General features: G+C 38.5%; 3 protein-coding genes across 3 annotated transcripts in view; 2 read left to right on the top strand and 1 right to left on the bottom strand.

Annotated features, from left to right (window-relative positions):
- The window catches only part of LOC129787983 (protein Peter pan), a 1,185,971-nt gene that overhangs the window by 137,234 nt on the left and 1,029,964 nt on the right, over window positions 1–18,773 (bottom strand). The window lies entirely within an intron of this gene.
- Window positions 1–18,773, top strand: part of LOC129787980 (L-dopachrome tautomerase yellow-f2-like) — a 1,067,766-nt gene that overhangs the window by 19,029 nt on the left and 1,029,964 nt on the right. The window lies entirely within an intron of this gene.
- LOC129787998 (uncharacterized) lies at window positions 8,548–10,970 on the top strand. Its single transcript, XM_055823943.1, has 2 exons — window positions 8,548–9,954; window positions 10,174–10,970. The coding sequence occupies exons 1-2, from the start codon at window positions 8,882–8,884 to the stop codon at window positions 10,181–10,183; spliced, it is 1,083 nt and encodes a 360-aa protein (XP_055679918.1). The 5' UTR covers window positions 8,548–8,881; the 3' UTR covers window positions 10,184–10,970.

The raw sequence follows: 18,773 nt of genomic DNA, 5'->3' as shown, positions 1-18,773 counted from the left end.
GGTGGTGGTAGGGGTATGTCCAAGAGGCTTGAGGAATGTGCTCCAAACTCAATTACGGCAACATTTTCCTTTTGGGACACGTTTCCACACATCCGTCGAGAATATTTTTCAATTCCAACTCCTCTGGAGAGCGTGGAGTCCCCTCTCCTCCACCAGTGCTCTCCAACAACACTGATACATTGAGCTCTTTATGCCTGCCAAAGTCAGCAGACCGACAGAGCTGAGATGAAAAAATTAAAAGAAAAATAATAGAGTAAGAGGATATACTAGGTGGAGCATAAGTTAATGCATGATTTTGCATGTAAAGCAGCCTTAAATCATGCATTAACTTATGCGCCACTCTATAGATAAAATTAACATTTTGGGATTTTTTTCAAATCTGGGTGAAAGGAAAATTAATTTTTAAAATTATGGAAAATGACCTTTACTGATTTTCCGATATTTTGTCCATTGATTTATCTTTTGTTAATTATGAGGTTGTATAAAAAACTTGTTAATTTATTTTTAATCTTTTCAATGTTTAAAATAAAATTGATTTAATTTTTCAATTTAATTTGAAACATTTTTAAATATTTTTTTCTTGTTAAATCCTTTATCTATACAGCCATTGCAACTCAACACAATGGTAAACTTTAAGGCGCAGTGGGTAGCAGAAAAGGCTAAAGTGGGGTATATCGACCCTTATGTGACCACAAAAGCCTGGGAAGATGCCTTGGGGATTCTGATGGGGGTATGGGATAGAAAGAACGAAGGCACTCTTAAATATTGTATGGAGCATCTTGTAATACATTTTCCACACACTTTTCTCCCTTTTTTCTTTCTCGCTCCAAAAAAAGAGCTTCCGGCATAGACACCTCACACATGGGAGATCCCCAAAAGATGACGTACAAGACAAAATATTAGCCTCAAATTGTTAATTTGATCGTCTCGCTTGAGAGATTTTCGTGATTTTTGCCATCTCGCCCTGATCTAGCAATTTATATGGGGTCTCGTTTGGGTTTACTCCACACACAGAGAGAAAGAGAGAGAGCTGAGCTTCCGGACGATGGGGGAGGTGGAATTTTGTGACTTTCGTAATATTACGAGGATTGAGCTCAAAGTTGACCCACATCGTTTATTGGCGCCTCAAAGTCACCCAATTTTACACATCAATGACTTTTTCCGCCCTGTGTCTTCCAACAATCACAAAATTTACACATTTTGGACTTTTTCTTGGCATTTCCTTCCATGCCCAAAAGGAATGTTTTTTGTGCTTCTTCTTTTTTTCCTTCAGCCATCTCTCAAATGTAATGTGATAGCTCTATGCGGGTGTGAGGAAGTTTTTAGAGAGAAATGTTTTTTTTTTTATTAAGGATGAATTTATGATGTAATGTATGAGATTTTCACATGAGGGGTAATTAGGGCGTTGCAAGGTGCACCAATCAATTTAAATTGATTGTGTGGAGGTCTTTATAGCTAGGTAGGATGCCTTGGAGGTTCAAATGAAATTCTAGGAGGCTAATACCAATTAATTCTCATTAAAATAGTTGCTCTATGCAGTGATGGCTAAAGGTAGAGAGATTAATCCCATCACTCAATACGGGGATACCGGAAGCAAAATCAATATTTTGTCATATTTTGAGATACGATAGGGGGTGCTTTTTCCTCCCCCACTTTCATTTGATGAACAAAGTCTTTCATATATCACGTAGATTGCTAAAGGGAGGATAAATAAAGTAATTAAAATTAAAGGGAATTTCTCAAGTAAATTCAAACCCCAACAAATTTGGCAGTTATTGAATTTTGAAACCATTTGAAATAGAAAACTTTCAGCAAGAAAAAAAATTCTATCAATTTTCCTAGAAGAAACTATATACGTATAAGCTTCTTTTTGTAAGTTATCGAGTTCACCCTCACCACTACCCTTTGCGAGAAATAAATCATCACCCAAAAGGTCACAAAAGATCCATAAAAAAAGTTATTCCCTTTACTATGAAGATGACACTCAGAGATGAACTTGAAATTGATATCTTGTGCTTCCTGCCATGAGTGTTGAGTTGTGAGTGGCAGAAAGTTTTAGCTGTGTTTCTTTCAGACACAGCTTTTGTGTACCGAGCAAAATCGAAAGTCGTCAGATCGGGTTCAAACTTGGGATGAGCACGAATTAGGGTCCCCACATTCCAAAAAACGTATGCGCCAAAAAAATTTTTTTTCCGGCCGGCCGGCCGGCCGGCCGGCCGTAGTACAAAGCTAAATTGCAAGAGAACGGTAATAGATAGAGACTTGCGGTAAACGGCAAAGTTTAAATATCGACTGGAAGACATCCGATTATGATGTCAAATTTTACCCCCCACCCCCGCGTCCGCCATTTTGAATAACCTCAAAATATTGTTTTCACTATATCTCAGCCGCTATTATAGCTAGAGGGCTGAAATTTTGATATGTTGTAGGGGCCATCAAGAGTTTTCCAACGATACCTCATTTTCGAAAATCGGTCAAGCCGTTTAGTCAATATGGCCGCCACAATTTTTCATCGAAAATCGACCATAACTCGAAAACGGCTCGACCGATTTTGATCAACCCGGGGTCAAATGAAAGATCTCAACAAACCCTACAACTCTCTAGAACATCCGAAGTTTCAAAAGTGACCGCTAGGGGGCCAAAAATCAAAAAAAAAATTTTCGATGAGTTTTCGATGAATATCTCGAAAACGACGACATAAATTTTTTTTATTTTTTGATATGTTGTAGCTGACTATATTATCTAGCTCCATGCCAAAAATGAAGAAAATCTATGGATCCGTTCTCGAGATATAGCCTTCCAAAGTTGGCATGTCATATCTCGGGTTCTACAAGTCCGATCTTGATCAACTCAAGCGCAAATGAAAGGTTTCGTGAAGCCCTACAAATGTCTAGAACATTGCAATTTCGAAAAATGACCGCAAGAGGCGCTAAAGTCAAAAACAAAGTTTTCGAAAATTTCGAACTCGAATTTTTCGAAAATGGCGACATAAATTTTTTTCATTTTTCGATATGTTATAGCTGACTTCAAGACCTTTCAAACAAAAAAAAATTTATGAAAATCTATGGATCCGTTCTCGAGATATGGCCTTCCAAACATTTCTTAGGGTATGACTTTTCAACTTTTCCCGACTTTGCGCGTATTTAAATTAATTCGCGTTCTAGTTTGCTCTCACAAAATTGGTACACTGAAAGAAACACAGCTCCCGTAAGCTTGGTCAGCTTACCAGTACATTTTTTATTCTTTCATTAGCACCCATAAAAGTCTATTCTAACCCTTGTTGACCCACTTCTGTACCATCACCACCCCCGCGTGTATTTTCCATCCTTCTGGAAGTTGCTCATTTCGCAGTTTCTAGCGTGTGGCGGCTATAAAATAAGCAGCATCTCCCCCCTTTTTTTATTGTATACATCCACTGTGTCTGACACAAATTTTGTATAATTGAATGAAAAAACATTTTCCCTCTGAACCTTGAGAGAATTCTTATTTTTTCTCATGACGCAGCAATGAAGCGCGCTTCTTCTTGATGTCTTTTTGGGTTAAATCTTACCCCAGCATCATTTGGAGTCTCTGCGAAAGAGACGAAGAATGAATATTAAATCTAAATGAATTTGCTGTGGAAGATGAAAAAAAAATTCCAGTGAAATCTTCAACTCAATTACGGAATGAGAAGCATTTTTTGGGCCTCCGCGATGGCCTTAAGGTTTCTGCAGAAATGAGATGTGATTTTGAAGGTTACACAAATTGTTTATCTGAGGTAGAATTTACCTTGATTTTTTATTCAATTTAATTTAAATTATTTTCTTAAAGTTTTTTTTTATATTTTTTTAAAACTAAACTCATTTAAATAAATGAAATGAAAATTCCTCTGACTTTTTAGAACCAAAAATGAAGCCTAAAGCAAAACTCATTCATACAATCACTTGATTCAGCACGATTCATTGAGCAATTTAACAGCTTCTTGTCGGCTACTCGAGGGGCAATTGAGTTGAAGAAGTATAGCCAAAGATGCTGCCCATAAATAAATAAATGAGTGCGAATGGATAAAATGCTGTGTGGGAGGAAATTTCCGCCGCATGAGATTATTGTCTTGAGGGAGATATGTGGCAGCTTTTCCATGATCACGCCTATCCATTACAATCCCTGTGCTTTGTACAAGCACACCACTTAGAGGGCCGCCAAAGAGACGTGCGGCAATTGAGAAATTAATAGAGAAAAGGCACCGAAGGGGGGCGAGAGATTGGAATAATGGATTAAATCTCTCCTCGCACATTTCCATATGATGTGGTGACTGGTTGGGTTATGAAAATTAATTAAATTTCCCCAACCCTCGCCCTTGAGGCGAATATTTGAGAATCTATATGTACACATAATATTTCGGGGAGCAATTTTCCCAAAAAGCCTCCTCCCAATATGGGAAGCAATTACAGCCCAAAGGCACGTCTCTCTGGATTTTTCCCTTCGCGCGGGAGCTTTTTAATCATCTTCCTGTTAAGGGGAAAAAGCTCAATTTCACATATATACACACGACACAAAGGTTATGATGGGGATAATTTACACACCCCCACACCCCGAGTTGGAAAAAATACAATATCCCCCTACACGGAAACGGCTATGTTTGACTTTTCACTTTTCATTCCGTTTCTATCAATTTTCCAACTCCATCGAGCGAAAAGGTTTTTTTTAGGGATTAATGATTTCGCTCGATGGAGCGAGGGAGCAAGGGAGCTTTTTTGCCATTTCGACCCATCATTTCAGCTCCTATCCGGGCCATTGCTTTCAATTGTGGCCTCCATTGGATGGAGGGGGAAATTCAATTGCTTCATTATTAATCGGATGGTTTTCCATCTGCACCACCCCCCATTCCCCTAATTTAGCCCATTTCTACCATTCTATATGAGCACGATGAGCACATAACCTACCCCCACCCGACCTTATTTGAATTTTTCAAACATTCCTGCCATAAATGAGCTTTCACCGAAGCTTTTCCATGCGAAACAAACAAACCCATTAAGGGTACAATTTGCTGTTTTGCTCGGTGAAATACGCAAAATTTTTCACACCATGTAACCCCTCATCAAAAACACGAGTTGTCTGTGTGGGAGGGGCCGGGGAGAATAATAAGAAATTTATGAAGTGAAGTTTCCACTTTCAAGAACCTCCCAAGTATGATACTTCGAAGCGCAGCCTGTGGATATGATGCCTTTAGGAATCAATCGAATTTCCTCTGGCACACAGGCAACATTCCATACAATGCAACAAGTCCCTAAGGGGGTTCTTTAGATGTTGCAATCAATCAAAAAATCTGCTGATACATCCTGCTTCCTGCTAAATAAAGCTCCTCCTTGTCTCCCACTTCCCAGAGGAGCTGTGAAAAAAACCCATCCACTTGGGAGGATTCTTTGCTGCTTTTTCACACATTTTCCCTTCTTTTGCTCTTTTTGCATCCTTTTAGCTTTTTTTATAACTTCTCACCAAAACCCGTTCATGTATCCTGAGCCAATTTAGAGAATCTAGAAAATACTTAAACAGAAAAATTTATTTTGGATCAAAATATTATTTTTTTGGGGAAGAACTTACCATAAATTATTATTTTAACATAAAAAAATTCATTTGATTAACCCAGAAAATTAGCAATTCGTCTCAACATATCGTCTGCTATTTAGGTCACTTCAATCAGAGATCTATCCAATTTCTTTCTCGTCAGATTATGCAGTGAAACTTTGGTTTGCAAATTAATACCTACATACATCGGAAGTATGTAGTATTACCCTATCATTTATCAAAAGATTGATTGACTAGTTTCTCATCATTTCACCGCAACGAACGGGCAGTCAAACCTCAATCTGGGGCTCAATTAGAAGGCTGAAGTTCTCCATCAAAACGAGCAAATTTTCCCTGGGATTCTCAAATGCATATTTCATAGGACTACAGGGGTGGGAGAGAGGGTTGCGAAGGGTAGTTCCACCCCCATCTCGAGTATGTGGCCTCAAATGGCGCAATAACAAGTGCTGCAGACACTTGTTGGGAAACTCACTTGACTCTTGGCGAGGGTGGAAAATCGATAGTGACCCCAAAATAGGGGAAGATCAGTAACTGGTGGAATGCGTCCATTTGGGGAGCGGGGAAGGGTGAGATATTGAGCCTCAAGTGGTTGTACATTTTCCCCGTGAGTTATAACCGCATAAATAGGTGGAATAATAAATTACTTCATACATACATACATATAGGGAAGCTGGAAAAGGTTGCGTCCCACATGGTGGAAATTTTTCAAATAAAGGGTGGAGTAGCATCCCCCAATATGTTTACGAAACTACTTGGAAATATTGCAGAAGGATATGTCAAATCCCAAAATATATTTTATGCTTCTCCTTTTTTTTTTAATACTCACGTGAATCAAGATGTGGTTTTAAGGGAAAATGGGGTTGCACATGTGAAAATTCATCAACAAGTGCTTCGTGGGTTTTTCCAATTGATTTTCCACTGAATAAATTTTTCATTAAGCTCTTGCACCAGATGCGTCACTAATTCTGCCAACTGATAAGGATTCATCCGATTCACTCATAAATATTCAATTTCTGATTTAGTATAGACAATTCACTGATCTATCTCTCCGCAATTGACATTTACCAATTAATCATTCCTTAATATATCTTTAAGAGACAATGGTGATATCTATTGATTGGTTTTGTGTGTTTGAAGCTAATCCCACAGGGTGTTGAATTTTTTATGAATGTTTAAGAACAATTTATTTTAGGAATCATATTACCTATATTTTTCATTAAATTAGTATACAGAAATAACTTCAGAAAAAATTCTTAAAGATCACTTAAGCATAAAGTGATGGAGAAAACCATCAAATAAATCAATTGTCTCGGTGAAGCTTTTAAAATTGAATTAGTTCTGGAAATAAGAACTTTGTTATTCGTGTATAAAAATGAGAAGTAACAGAGATTTTCAGTTCAATCATGATTTCTCTGAGTTTTGTAATTATTTTAGTGCGTTTAGTGGTTGTTGCAAAAGCTTATAATTACTACGGTAAGTAAGGAAAAAAATCCTTCTCACTTTCTTATAAAATACTTAGAGTTTCCCTTTCAAGATTACGGAGATTGGATGTACCAGAATGACTTCGAAGATTCAAATGAAACTGCCACAGAAATTGCACATAATAATCATCATGATTATGGATTTATAAACCCTTATGAAAAAGTCGGAGTCCGATGGCCTAAGGGAATGATATACTATAAAATGGCAAAAACTTTCACGCCAAAAGAAAAATTTCTTATAAAATCTCAAATGGAACGAATTCAAGCGAAAACTTGTCTAAAATTTAGGGATTTAAAGGACAAAACCGCCAAACAATTCCTGAGTATTACAGTAAGTTCCCTATGTCTATTACCTACTTCATTACTAAGTTTTTGATAAAAAAAAATTAATTTACTTATAGAGAGATACAAGATTCAATTGCATCTCATACTACATTCCAAACACAATAAATATCAATCCAGATGCAAAGAAAAGGTTAAACCCTTCTGGTATACCGTGTACAAAGGATATTAGAACAATTCTTAGCCTATTACTTAAAACTGCCGGATTGGAAGATATGATAAATCATCCCCAGAGAGAACGCTACGTAACAATCGTATGGCAAAATATACTTGATAGAGCGCGTGGGCTATTTACGAAAATGCCCACATATCACTTTAGAATGTTCCGTACAAATTACGATTACGACAGCGTGATGCACTGGACCTGGAAGGAATTTTCAAAGAATGGTCTTCCGACGATCATGGTTCATGAACCGGGACATAAACCGAATTTGGGAACATTAAGTAAAGGAGATGTTAGAAGATTAAATAGAATGTACAGGTGCGAAAGCAGAAGGAAATAGATTAATTAATTCTTTTTTCAAGACAGCCTCCAGTGTGGGCTGTCTGCAATGAAAAAAATATATAATTTTTGGTTAAAAATAAAATAAAATAATAATGGAAGGAAAACTTTTAACTTGTCTTAAATAAAAATTATTTATTATTATTATTTTTCAAACCATTCAAAAAAATAATCTAGCGACTAGTTAGTATTTTTTAAGCATATTTAAATATTTTCAAAGTTCTAGAAAGTTTAGCTAGGTTTCCAGAACAAGAACAATTTAGCAGTTGCATAAAACAAAGCTCCCATGAATTTAAAACTAATTTCAAAACTTTTCAGAGACTTCTTAAACGTTAATAGTGCCACTTGTAGCGCGCTATGTAAATGAAAAGCTCACAAGAAGTTGTAGAGAGCTTAAAGCGTCCCTACTGAATTTTAAAAAGTTTTCCAGCCCTAAATTGACGATAAAATTGTAAAGAAAAAATAATCTATTCTACGGAGATGGGAAAATAAAATTCAATACAACGTCCATTGTTAAATTTTCTCAACATTTATCACCCACTTTGTTGTGTTGTGCACTTTTCGTTCCCTTTCTGGGAAATGGTGAGGGTGGTGGATGGTACACAGAAAAGCTCCTGGAACAACAAGTGTGGGCTTGTGACAAAATCGCAAACAACTGGTTTGCGAACTCTTTGCGCATGGACGTGCTTTTATTCACGCGCATAAAATTGTAAAATTTTGCTAGTTTTATCTGCCGCCTGTGCATAAAAATTAGTACGAACTATTCCGATAGACACGGTGCGTTCCTTGGTGGAGACAATTGCGGCATCTTGGCCCCGAATTGTTCAGTTTTGGTGGTTTCTTTTGTGGCACTGAGGTTGCGAAGTCGCCATTCCTCCTGTGACGTCATTATTTCTGGAGCTTTCATCTCCCACCTCTGTGGCAGTATTGGTGAGCTTTTGTTCACTCATCGAGAGATTACAGTGCTGCATCGAGGAATTACACGCACTCAATGCCTGCCACGAGGGATTGTCCCAGCGTTTGCCACATGTGCAAGAAACGCATTTCAACCAAATTTTTCCCCGGTTTAAAGTGCGGAGGTGGATGCGAGAGATGGTTTCATGGAGCCTGCATCGACCCGCCGCTAATGAAGGAGGATATTCAGAAGCATGAGGAGGGAAAGCTCGATTGGGTGTGCGGTGAATGCATCACCCGCGATGGTGGTGTATGTGACGCAACGCGTACGATGAGTGCACCAAGTACTGTTGGGATCTTGCCTGTGGAATTCCGGCGGGAGATTGACATCTTAAGGACCAGATGCGGGTGTCTGGAGTCTGAAAATGAGGCTCTCCACGGTCTCATTAGAGCCTTATCTGCTAGGCTTTCTGCTCTTGAATCTAAGAGTGCCGGACCGTTCCATTCTTCTCCACGCAGTTCTATGCCGGGAAAGTCCCTCATTTGGCCTGTTGGGGGTCGTGATCTTGATGCTTCAGCTGACAAATCTTTATTTGGTGGTGCCCTCAATGTCCCGGGGCCGGCAACTGATGAGCTACAGAATCGTCCGGGAACCTCTGGCGCTGCTCGGGCTCATTCAAACCTGCGTGCCCGTACGGAGAATGGCCCTGCACGATCGGGGCGTGATGTGGGGCGCTCTGAGCGTCATATGGTCGTGGTGGGTCGTGCCAAGCCAGCGAATGCTCTACCGACTGTTCCCCGCTACCGATGGCTTTTTGTCACGCGTCTGGCAAGAAGTGTTACTGTGGATCAGCTGTGTGATCGCCTCGAGGGATCTCTCTCGACGCGACGACGCCCCCGATGTGTCAATTTAATTCCGTTGGAGGATACGAGCCGGCGTGTGGGCTCGTTCCGTGTGGAGCTCCTGCCCGATGAGTTTAAGGAGGCTCTTCAGCCGGACTTCTGGGACGATGGAATCCTTGTTAAGGAGTTCCTTTTTCGCTCCAGGCGAGGGAGGACAACGCGCCCCCGTGAAGAGACCGCTGCCCCTCCGGGGGATGATGATGCTGGAGAGCCGGGAGGACGTGAGGAACGGCCGGTCTCGGATGGGGGGGGAGGCGAGAGTGCCCAGTAAGTGTCGAGCAGCATCAGTTTCTTCAATATTGTTCTCTGGGGTTCCCCTCACGCGAAATATTAATAATACATTTAATTCAAATGATAACTTTATAATTAACTTTAATGATTCAGAAACTTTTAATTTTAGCAATGATCAATCTGGAATCTCTAATAATTCATACCTTATCAATTTCAATGGTCTCACCACCGATTCTCGGTATTCTTTTATTTTAGCCCACATTAATGCTCGAAGTGTGAGACGACATATAGATGAGATACGATATCTTATGCTGAATTCGCCGCTCTCGGTTCTCTGTATGTCTGAGACTTGGCTGGATTCATCCGACTCTGTGGAGGCGGTGGGTGTTCAGGGCTTCAGGTTATTCAGAAGTGATCGATTGTCCCGCAGGGGTGGTGGAGTGGGAATCTTTGTACGGGACAGTTTCAAGGCTTCATTGATCTGTGCCGGTGTTTTTGGCACTTTAGAATACATTGGAATTCAAATATCCCTATTTGGTAAGAATATAACGATATTTTCTTCTTATATTCCTCCGCCAGTCTCAACCTTGAATTACATTGAGGATTTTTTAAATTTCGCAATTCCAAATGAAAATCTCATTTTAATGGGAGACTTTAATGTCAACCTTGCTAAAAAATGCCTCTTGAGTGCTCGGTTTCGTGGTCTTCTCTCTTCACTTTCTCTTACTTATACTCCTTTTAGTCCCACGCGTCTTGGATCCCTCCTAGATCTCATGTTAATACCTGAAACTGATTCATCTAAATTACTGCATTTTGGTCAAGCTCCTTTGCCTGGCATTTCGGACCACGATATGATCTTTGGTTCCTACAATTTTCGTCTTCCTAAACCTGAGAATAAATACAAATTTGTATCTGATCTGCGTAATTGCGACAAAGAAGCTGTAGTTTCTGCAGCCTTGGAAGTCGATTATCAATCATTAAAATTTGTTGCCTGTCCTTCTGAGCGTGTACTCTCAATTACTGAAAATATTAATACTCTCTTTGATTCTTTTGTCCCTAAGAGAAAAGTCTTAATACCTTCGCTATTAACCCCTTGGATAAACGAAAGTATCCTTAAGCACATAAAGCGGCGAGATGCTGCTTTTCGCAAATGGAAGCGTACTAATTTATCTGATGACAGACGTAGTTTCTGCCGCTTGCGTAACAAAGTGAGCACTCTAGTGAAGGGAGCCAAAAAGAGGCACTTCCTAAAATCCCTTGACATTAATCTACCTGCGAAAAAAACTGTGGGATAATATTAAAAGGCTTGGCCTTCGACCTTCTGTTGGCTCATCTCTTGGCAAATCCCTATCTGCTGATGAACTAAATCAATTTTTCTCTACTGTGTCTAATACTGTGCCGCTTTCAACCCCTGCACTTCCTATTGAGCCCTGGGAGGGTTTCACTTTTGACTGCATCTCCCCTGAGTCTGTAATTCGTGCTATCTCCCGTGTGAAGTCGAATGCTATTGGGAGCGATGGGGTCTCTCTTGACTTCATTAAAATCTTACTCCCAGCTATTATTCCAGTGCTTACCGAAACTTTTAACCATATCATTACAACGTCGACTTATCCTGATCCTTGGAAGTCAGCTATTGTTGTGCCTATTCCCAAAATTCAAAACCCTGTTCAGCCTTCAGACTACAGACCTATTAGTCTTCTTCCTGTACTCTCGAAGGCCTTTGAATTTGTACTTCATGAGCAGATTTCTGATTACCTAGATGAGAATAAACTTTTATGTAAATTCCAATCAGGTTTCCGTGTAGGCCACGGCACGATCTCAGCTCTTCTAAAAGTAACCCATGATATTGCACAGAGCCTCGATGAAAACCACTTTGTGGTCCTGGTGTTATTAGATTTCACCAAGGCTTTTGACAGCTTGCCGCATGACTTGGTCTGTTACAAACTCCTTAATTTTTTTAAATTCTCATCAACCGCTATAGCCCTTATCCGTTCTTACTTCAGTAATAGATCTCAAATAGTCAGATTTGAAGATGATGTGTCTTCACCTTCCTTCTTAACCAAGGGCATTGGCCAAGGCTCCATCCTGGGCCCTCTCTTCTTTTCACTTTTCATAAACGACCTTCCTTCAGTTTTGCGAAAGTGCTCTTACCACCTATATGCAGACGACCTTCAATTATACGTCGCAGGCAGTACAGCAGATCCATCGTCTGTCTTTCAATGCATGAATGAAAATCTTGCACGTGTTGAGCACTGGTCGACTTCAAACGGGTTACTTCTAAACCCCAAAAAGTCCCAGGCTCTTATCATCTCTAAGAAAAATGCTCAAGTAACTTCATTCCCCTTGCTTCTACATGGAGAAATCATCCCAACTGCTGATCAGGTTAAAAACCTTGGAATTTTTTTCAATTCTACTTTATCATGGTCTGATCATTCAAATGCTGTCTGCCGCAAAGTTAATTACTCTCTTTATACCCTCAGACGCTACCGGGATATTACTCCTAAACATACTCGACTTCTCCTTGCCCGAGCACTCCTTCTTCCTTTTTTTCTTTATGGGGCTGAGCTGTTCTTTCTTGCGGACAGCGACTCACTCCGCAGACTTTCTGTTGCATTCAACAACTGTGTTAGATACATTTGTAGTCTAGGCCCGCGTGATCATGTCTCTCACGTCAGGAACGTGTTTGCAGGATGTGATCTGCCGGCTCTGCTTGAAATGCGTGCCATGATATTTCTCAATCGGCTGACGTTAACCCGCTGTCCTGAATACCTAGCGTCTCTTATGATAAGGGGTGATTCTGCTAGGGTGAGGGGATACAAGGTTCCTAGAGCTCGATCTGATATATTTTATCGTACTCTTTTTGTCAAGGGTGTTTCCCTTTTTAATGCGCTTCCGACAGAGTGTCGTGAATCGACTTGGGCTATTCATAGAAGATTCCAGACTGACCAGTTGCTTTCTCTTTAATATTTTTGATTTTTTTTTTTGCTTTATCTTTTGCTTTTTTTTCTTTTTCTAATTATTGTATGTATACCTTTTTTTTAACCTTAAGTTCTGAATCTTAACGCTTTCTTTTTTTTTCTTTGCTTTTTTTTCTTACCGCGGACTATGTAAGAGGGGAATTCCCTATTTCTGCGGATAAATAAATAATACCTAATACCTAATAGAACCCACCACTGGGTTGTGGTTTTGAAGGTGAAGTCCGTAAAATAACTGACCTAATTCGTTGACACCCCACCGCAGAAGGGATGGGAGGTTTAGCAGAAAAAAGCTCCATTTGGCGTGAGGGTGGATTCGCTAGGACGAATATTTTTTGTGTGTAACTTGATCTGCGTGAGGTGTGTGATTGAAATGAATTTCATTACTTGCGTGTTTATGACCTTTTCACCCCGCAACGGCAGCGATTACATATAACACTGAACTCTCTAAGTGGGGAAACATTTTCAATTTCCTGCCATTGAGTATTTTGATTAACTCCTACCTCTTTGGTGGGAGAAATTGAGAGCTGCTGGCGCTTCTTTTCATTCAGCTGTGAATGTGAATAAATATTGAAATGGTATGGCGGTGCGACAATGCTTGATTTACACGTGATTCGATTTTCAATCATGTTATCAGTAAATATGTTGTCGTTGTAGTTGTTATTTGATTGACGAACAACATTCACTCAATTATGCATTATGTAACCCATATTTTGATATAGAACCATCCCCACAATTGATTGTGTTTGTACCACCCCCATCATACCCACACTGTAATGATTCTTGACCCACATTGTGCCCACAATCCCATTGATTTATCCCTTTCCTCTGGAATTTAGCACTGTTTTATCCCACAAAATTCCATCTCTCTCACTTTGCAATACATAAATGCACACGGAGAGAGCTTTTAATTGATGTAGAAAAGCCCATTATAGTCACACAAAATTGTAAATTGATCCATTTTTGTAATTTTATTAACTCCATCAAAATGCAATTAATTAATTAAAAATTAACAAAAAAAATTATCCCTAATTTGCTTTTACACCGAAGGACGGTACATACTCTGCAATAAAGAGTCGAATTTTATTCCCAGAGCTATTAATATCAATATAATTCGAGAAATTAATTCTCTCTCAAAATAAATTTCCCATTTATTTATTCTCTTGTTTCACCCCCATACCACTCCCCCCCCCTGAAAGTCATTACTTTTCTTCACTCTTTTCACGATGAATTGTGATTTAATTTCCATTTTTCACTTCCAATTTCTGCCCATTCACACTCACACTACATACCCTACACACACACACTCCTTCAAATGCCTCTCGTTGGAATCAATGGGGGGAAAAGTATAAAATCATGGGGAATTTATGGTTTTATCCTTTTTTCTCCAGAAAAAGTTAAATTTTCTCTCTGTGTGCGAAAAGTGTGGGAGAAAAAGAAGCTCAAAAATATATAGCTTCTAATTCTTCGCAGTAGTACTTTATACGTGCGGGGGTGTTCAGCTAGAAAATTAGTGGCATGACTTTCAATCCTTTATTTTCGACCGTCCATAAATCTTTGAGGGAAACACTAAAACTTAACACGATAAAACCCACTCCCACACACACACGCGGGAAACCCAACATACATATTTCTTCTACTTGCCGGGGAAACTAATTCCGGGTTTTTATTATCAATTATATAGTTTTTATTGGGTTCTGTGACGGTGTGGTGTGAATATTATCGTAACCAAATTTATTGTTATTTTATCTATCAGTTTTACTTCTTTATAGATAGCTAAGAGCTTTTCCAGAGCTTTCAGTTCTTTTGGAAGTTTTCGTCTAGAGGATTTAGGAAATAGTTCTTAAATAGATCATTAGAAAAAGGAAAACTAAAAGTTCTTTTATTTTTTATAGGTAGCTAAGAGCTTTTCCAGAGCTTTCAGTTCTTTTGAAAATTTACTTTAAGAAAAAGTTTTTTTTTATAATTTTACGAAAAGAAAAACTAAAAAATCTTTTACATATGTATGTATATTTTTAAAACTATTAATTGCACATAAAACCGTTATGTAAGTTCTGTGGAAAAATACCAACATATGTACCTATGTAGCATGCATATGTGCTTCATGCTAAAATGCTTTTTTTCCTCAAATTCATTTTCTTTCTCTCATCAAATCCATTTCAACGCCAGCTCAATGGCATTTCTTGTGCGCGCAAAATTTTCACAAGAAGCTCGTCTTTGGAATACTTTTGCATATCAATATGGATCTTTTTGTCAGTAGTTTCATCTACTTCGATAAGTTCTCCCACTCGTCCTTCTTCTTTTTCTTGTGCGATTTTTCCTCCCACATAGCGTCGTCTTCGTATTGATTGTCGAGGGTTGGAAATGGAAAATTGTATTTGTAAATCAAGACGCTCTTTCAAGCACTTTGGGGGTTGAGATAAATATGGAAATTCTCTCTCATAGAGACCCACACACATAGAGATCTTCCACACTCCCCGGGGATTCAGCACACCCGCATAGTTTGGGTATACGAAGAGCAAGAGATGTTTTCGCCAACATTCTCCTGATACTGGCAGACGAAGTGACACTCTTATTTTCATAAATTACCCACAATGATGGAATTTTATGTGAAATGGAAAATTCAAGCAGCACAAATAGATATCCCACTAGCCGCTTTCCAGTACTACATATATGTATGTACGTACATGCTATGCTTTGGTTGAACATTCCCTCGGTGGTTGGCAATACCCGGAAGAGTGTATGTCACCCCGGAGTTCTCGAGTGTTTGGTAAAGTGAAAATAAATCAAAAAGGGACCCACCCATGTGAAGGATGGGAGCGATGAGTGAAAATGTTTGAGTAGCAGCGTAGCAGCTTACGATACCTAACATGTAATGCTAGCATGATCAAAGCGCTTTTGCAAAGAGGCGAAAGCTCATGCTGTTGAGGATGTCTCTCAGTGCACTTATCATACATGAAAATTTAATCTTTCACAGCGATAATAAAATCTATTATAGCTCTTTGCATTTCTCAACTTGTTAAGCAACAATGTTGTTGGGAAAATAAATGGACAGGCGTGTGCTTGAAATAATAGGAAAGCTTTTAGAATAAATTAATTTAGTTTGTATTAATGCTCCATTCATTGATTGAAAAATATATTATTTTTTAAAAATATAGCTTTAATATATTTTTAGTAACTGTATAAAAAACGAAAGCTCTGTTTTTTTTTTTAAAGTAATTCATTGACAATGTAGCTGCTGTACATTGGTATACCTATACCATACGTAATGTTGAACGATGTTAATCTCAAGACCTCCTTGATGACTCATATCAAATTCAAAGTTAATTTAAAAATCGATTTCACTTCACATTAACCAGAGGATGTGAGCGTGAAATGGGTTGACGAATATGGTCTGTCGTTGTGCAAAATGTCTTCTACTCAGAGAACGAAATGAGCATGGCAATTGTCGACAATCAGGACTCAGTTAAATATTAATTTGCTTCTTATCTCTTACTGTATAACATTCAATGTCTTATTTCCGGCAAAGTGGATCCTCTTTCCACCTCTACTTCTGGGAAAGACTCTTCGACAGTATTGATTGGCATTTTTTTTTCAGGGTTATCTTAATATTTTCTAGAAAATGGGAGGGGGTGGAGGATTTTGTGAGCTAAAGGGATTGGAAAAGAACGAAAAGAATAATGAAATTGAGGGGGCACTCAAATGGCATATATTTGGTTTTTTTAAAAGTTCTTAAGAAAATTAATTTAATTCAAAAGAAAATTTAGAAAATTTATATGAAAGCTCATGAGTTTTATCTTTTTCGTTTATTCTCTAAATTTTTAAATAATTTCTTTATTCACAAATTTTCTTTTCCTGGAAAAATCATTAGCTAATGTTGCACGTATCAAGTAAAAAGCAAATATTAAATATTAATCACAAAATTCCTACAAAATACTCCAATTGTGTGCCCTTTATGTGAAAATGTATATTATTTGTCGGAGGAAAATTATACGGCCTTGTGTATTAAGTAGATGGAATCCATTTCGAGATTTATATCGTAGTTCCAGCCATTTGGACTCAATATCATAATATTGGAGAATAAGTCAATTTTATAGGAGCGACACAAGACATGGCACGAGCTGGAAGGGATTTAAACTCAATCCTCTCTCGAAGTTCTGCCGTCGAGCCATAAATAAAATCCTCGAAAAATCTGTAAATGCTCCGAGACTATAAATCATATGTCAATTTCCTTGTCCCCAGTGTGTGAATATTATTTTTGGGCGGGGGATGCAGCATGGCTGTGACATGGGGAATAAAATGTAACCCACCAATCGTTCACAACGGGGCTAACCACGAGCAAACACATTTTTTTACCCACATGACGTGGCTGTTTACAGGCGCTATTTTTGTGTGTAAAATAAATTCTTCACCCCTTTTTTCGTACCATCCAATATTGCCAGAAAATATCTCAAAAAAGCACACAACAAAAAATTCCAAACCCCTATATTGATGCGAGCGAGGGTGGGAAAATACAGGGCAAACCCCGCTGGGAATAATTTATCACAATCGATTTTAATTTTACAGCTAATATGGAGCATGATAATAAAATATTAACCACTTGACTGTCATAAATTTGCCGTTTAGTCACATGAATTGAAAAATAAAATTCTATGAGCTTGTAAATTAATTTTAAAGGTATCATGTGTTGGGGATTTTTCCGGGATTTTTTTTTATTCAAGAGTTGGCTATAGAGAATTTTCCACTTTTAGCAATCAATGAGAGAGAGAATATAAGTGAAAGCTTCGAAAAGAATTGCATGCACATAGTTTAGCCATTGAGCTTTCGGAAACTTTCAACAATACAACCAATAAAATAAGTCCAATAAAAATAATTCCAACGTCTTGGCCATCAAAGAACTTTCTATATTGCGGCTAGACACCTATAGTGGAGTCTCTCTGTTGGAGTATATAAAATGTTTGAATGTGGATAAGAAAGCTCCACGTGAAAATACTCAGCAAGTTTGAGAAAAGTTAATGTTTTTGGAGCTTTTGGAGGCAATATATGTATGATACTTTAATTCGAAATGTGAACGTGAATCGAATTAATTTCAGCAGGGGTTTTTGGTGCAAAAAAAACAAACACCTTTTGCATCGTAAATTGGATATTAACAGAATGAAGGGAAGGACGGGGGGGTGGAGAAAAAAGTTGCAAAACTTTCATTATATATAGAATAAATCTCATATGGCCAATATGGATGTTGGTTTGCTCGCAGGGGGATGCTGTGTAGAGATGGAAAATGATATGAGCTCCACTTCCGAGTAAGTGTAGGATATTATTTTACACTTGTAGACCACTTTAAAGCTCTCACACACTTCAAATCTCACCCCTATGCACTGTAAATTATTTCAAGGTGTATACAACCCCTCTGTGGGTAGACGTGGTGAGTGGTTGGAGCTTTTGCAATCAAAGCTCTGTGAAAATTCTCATGAGGAAAGCAATCCACGTGGGTAAGACGTGCAAAGAGTGTCCCAAGAGTGGGCTAAAAGGAGCATATGTGTGTTGGTCGAACTCTGACCCCTTTTTTCCCTTTTCACTCCATTTTTTTCTTTCTTCTTCAAAATATAATTACCCCCACACACACAGGATATATTTGGTAAGAAAGGTGCGGGAAATGTCCAATCAATTATAGCATGGTAAAATAGGGAAAAAACCATAAGCGACAAGTTGAAGGAAATTTTCCTGAAAGTGGAATTCACATCACGTTTTTCACCCTCAATGTTGGTTGCCCTTTGTGTCTCCTCATTTTCTTCTCTGTCTCTCGCCTCAGTGGAGGGATGCTGAATTGAGGGGGTTTTTCTCGGTGAAAGCCACCCCTCATAAAGCTAAACTATATAGAAA

This window comes from Lutzomyia longipalpis, chromosome 1 (assembly GCF_024334085.1).
Source record: "Lutzomyia longipalpis isolate SR_M1_2022 chromosome 1, ASM2433408v1".
In the NCBI taxonomy this organism is placed as follows: domain Eukaryota; kingdom Metazoa; phylum Arthropoda; class Insecta; order Diptera; family Psychodidae; genus Lutzomyia; species Lutzomyia longipalpis.
This window is presented reverse-complemented; position numbering and strand designations above follow the sequence as displayed.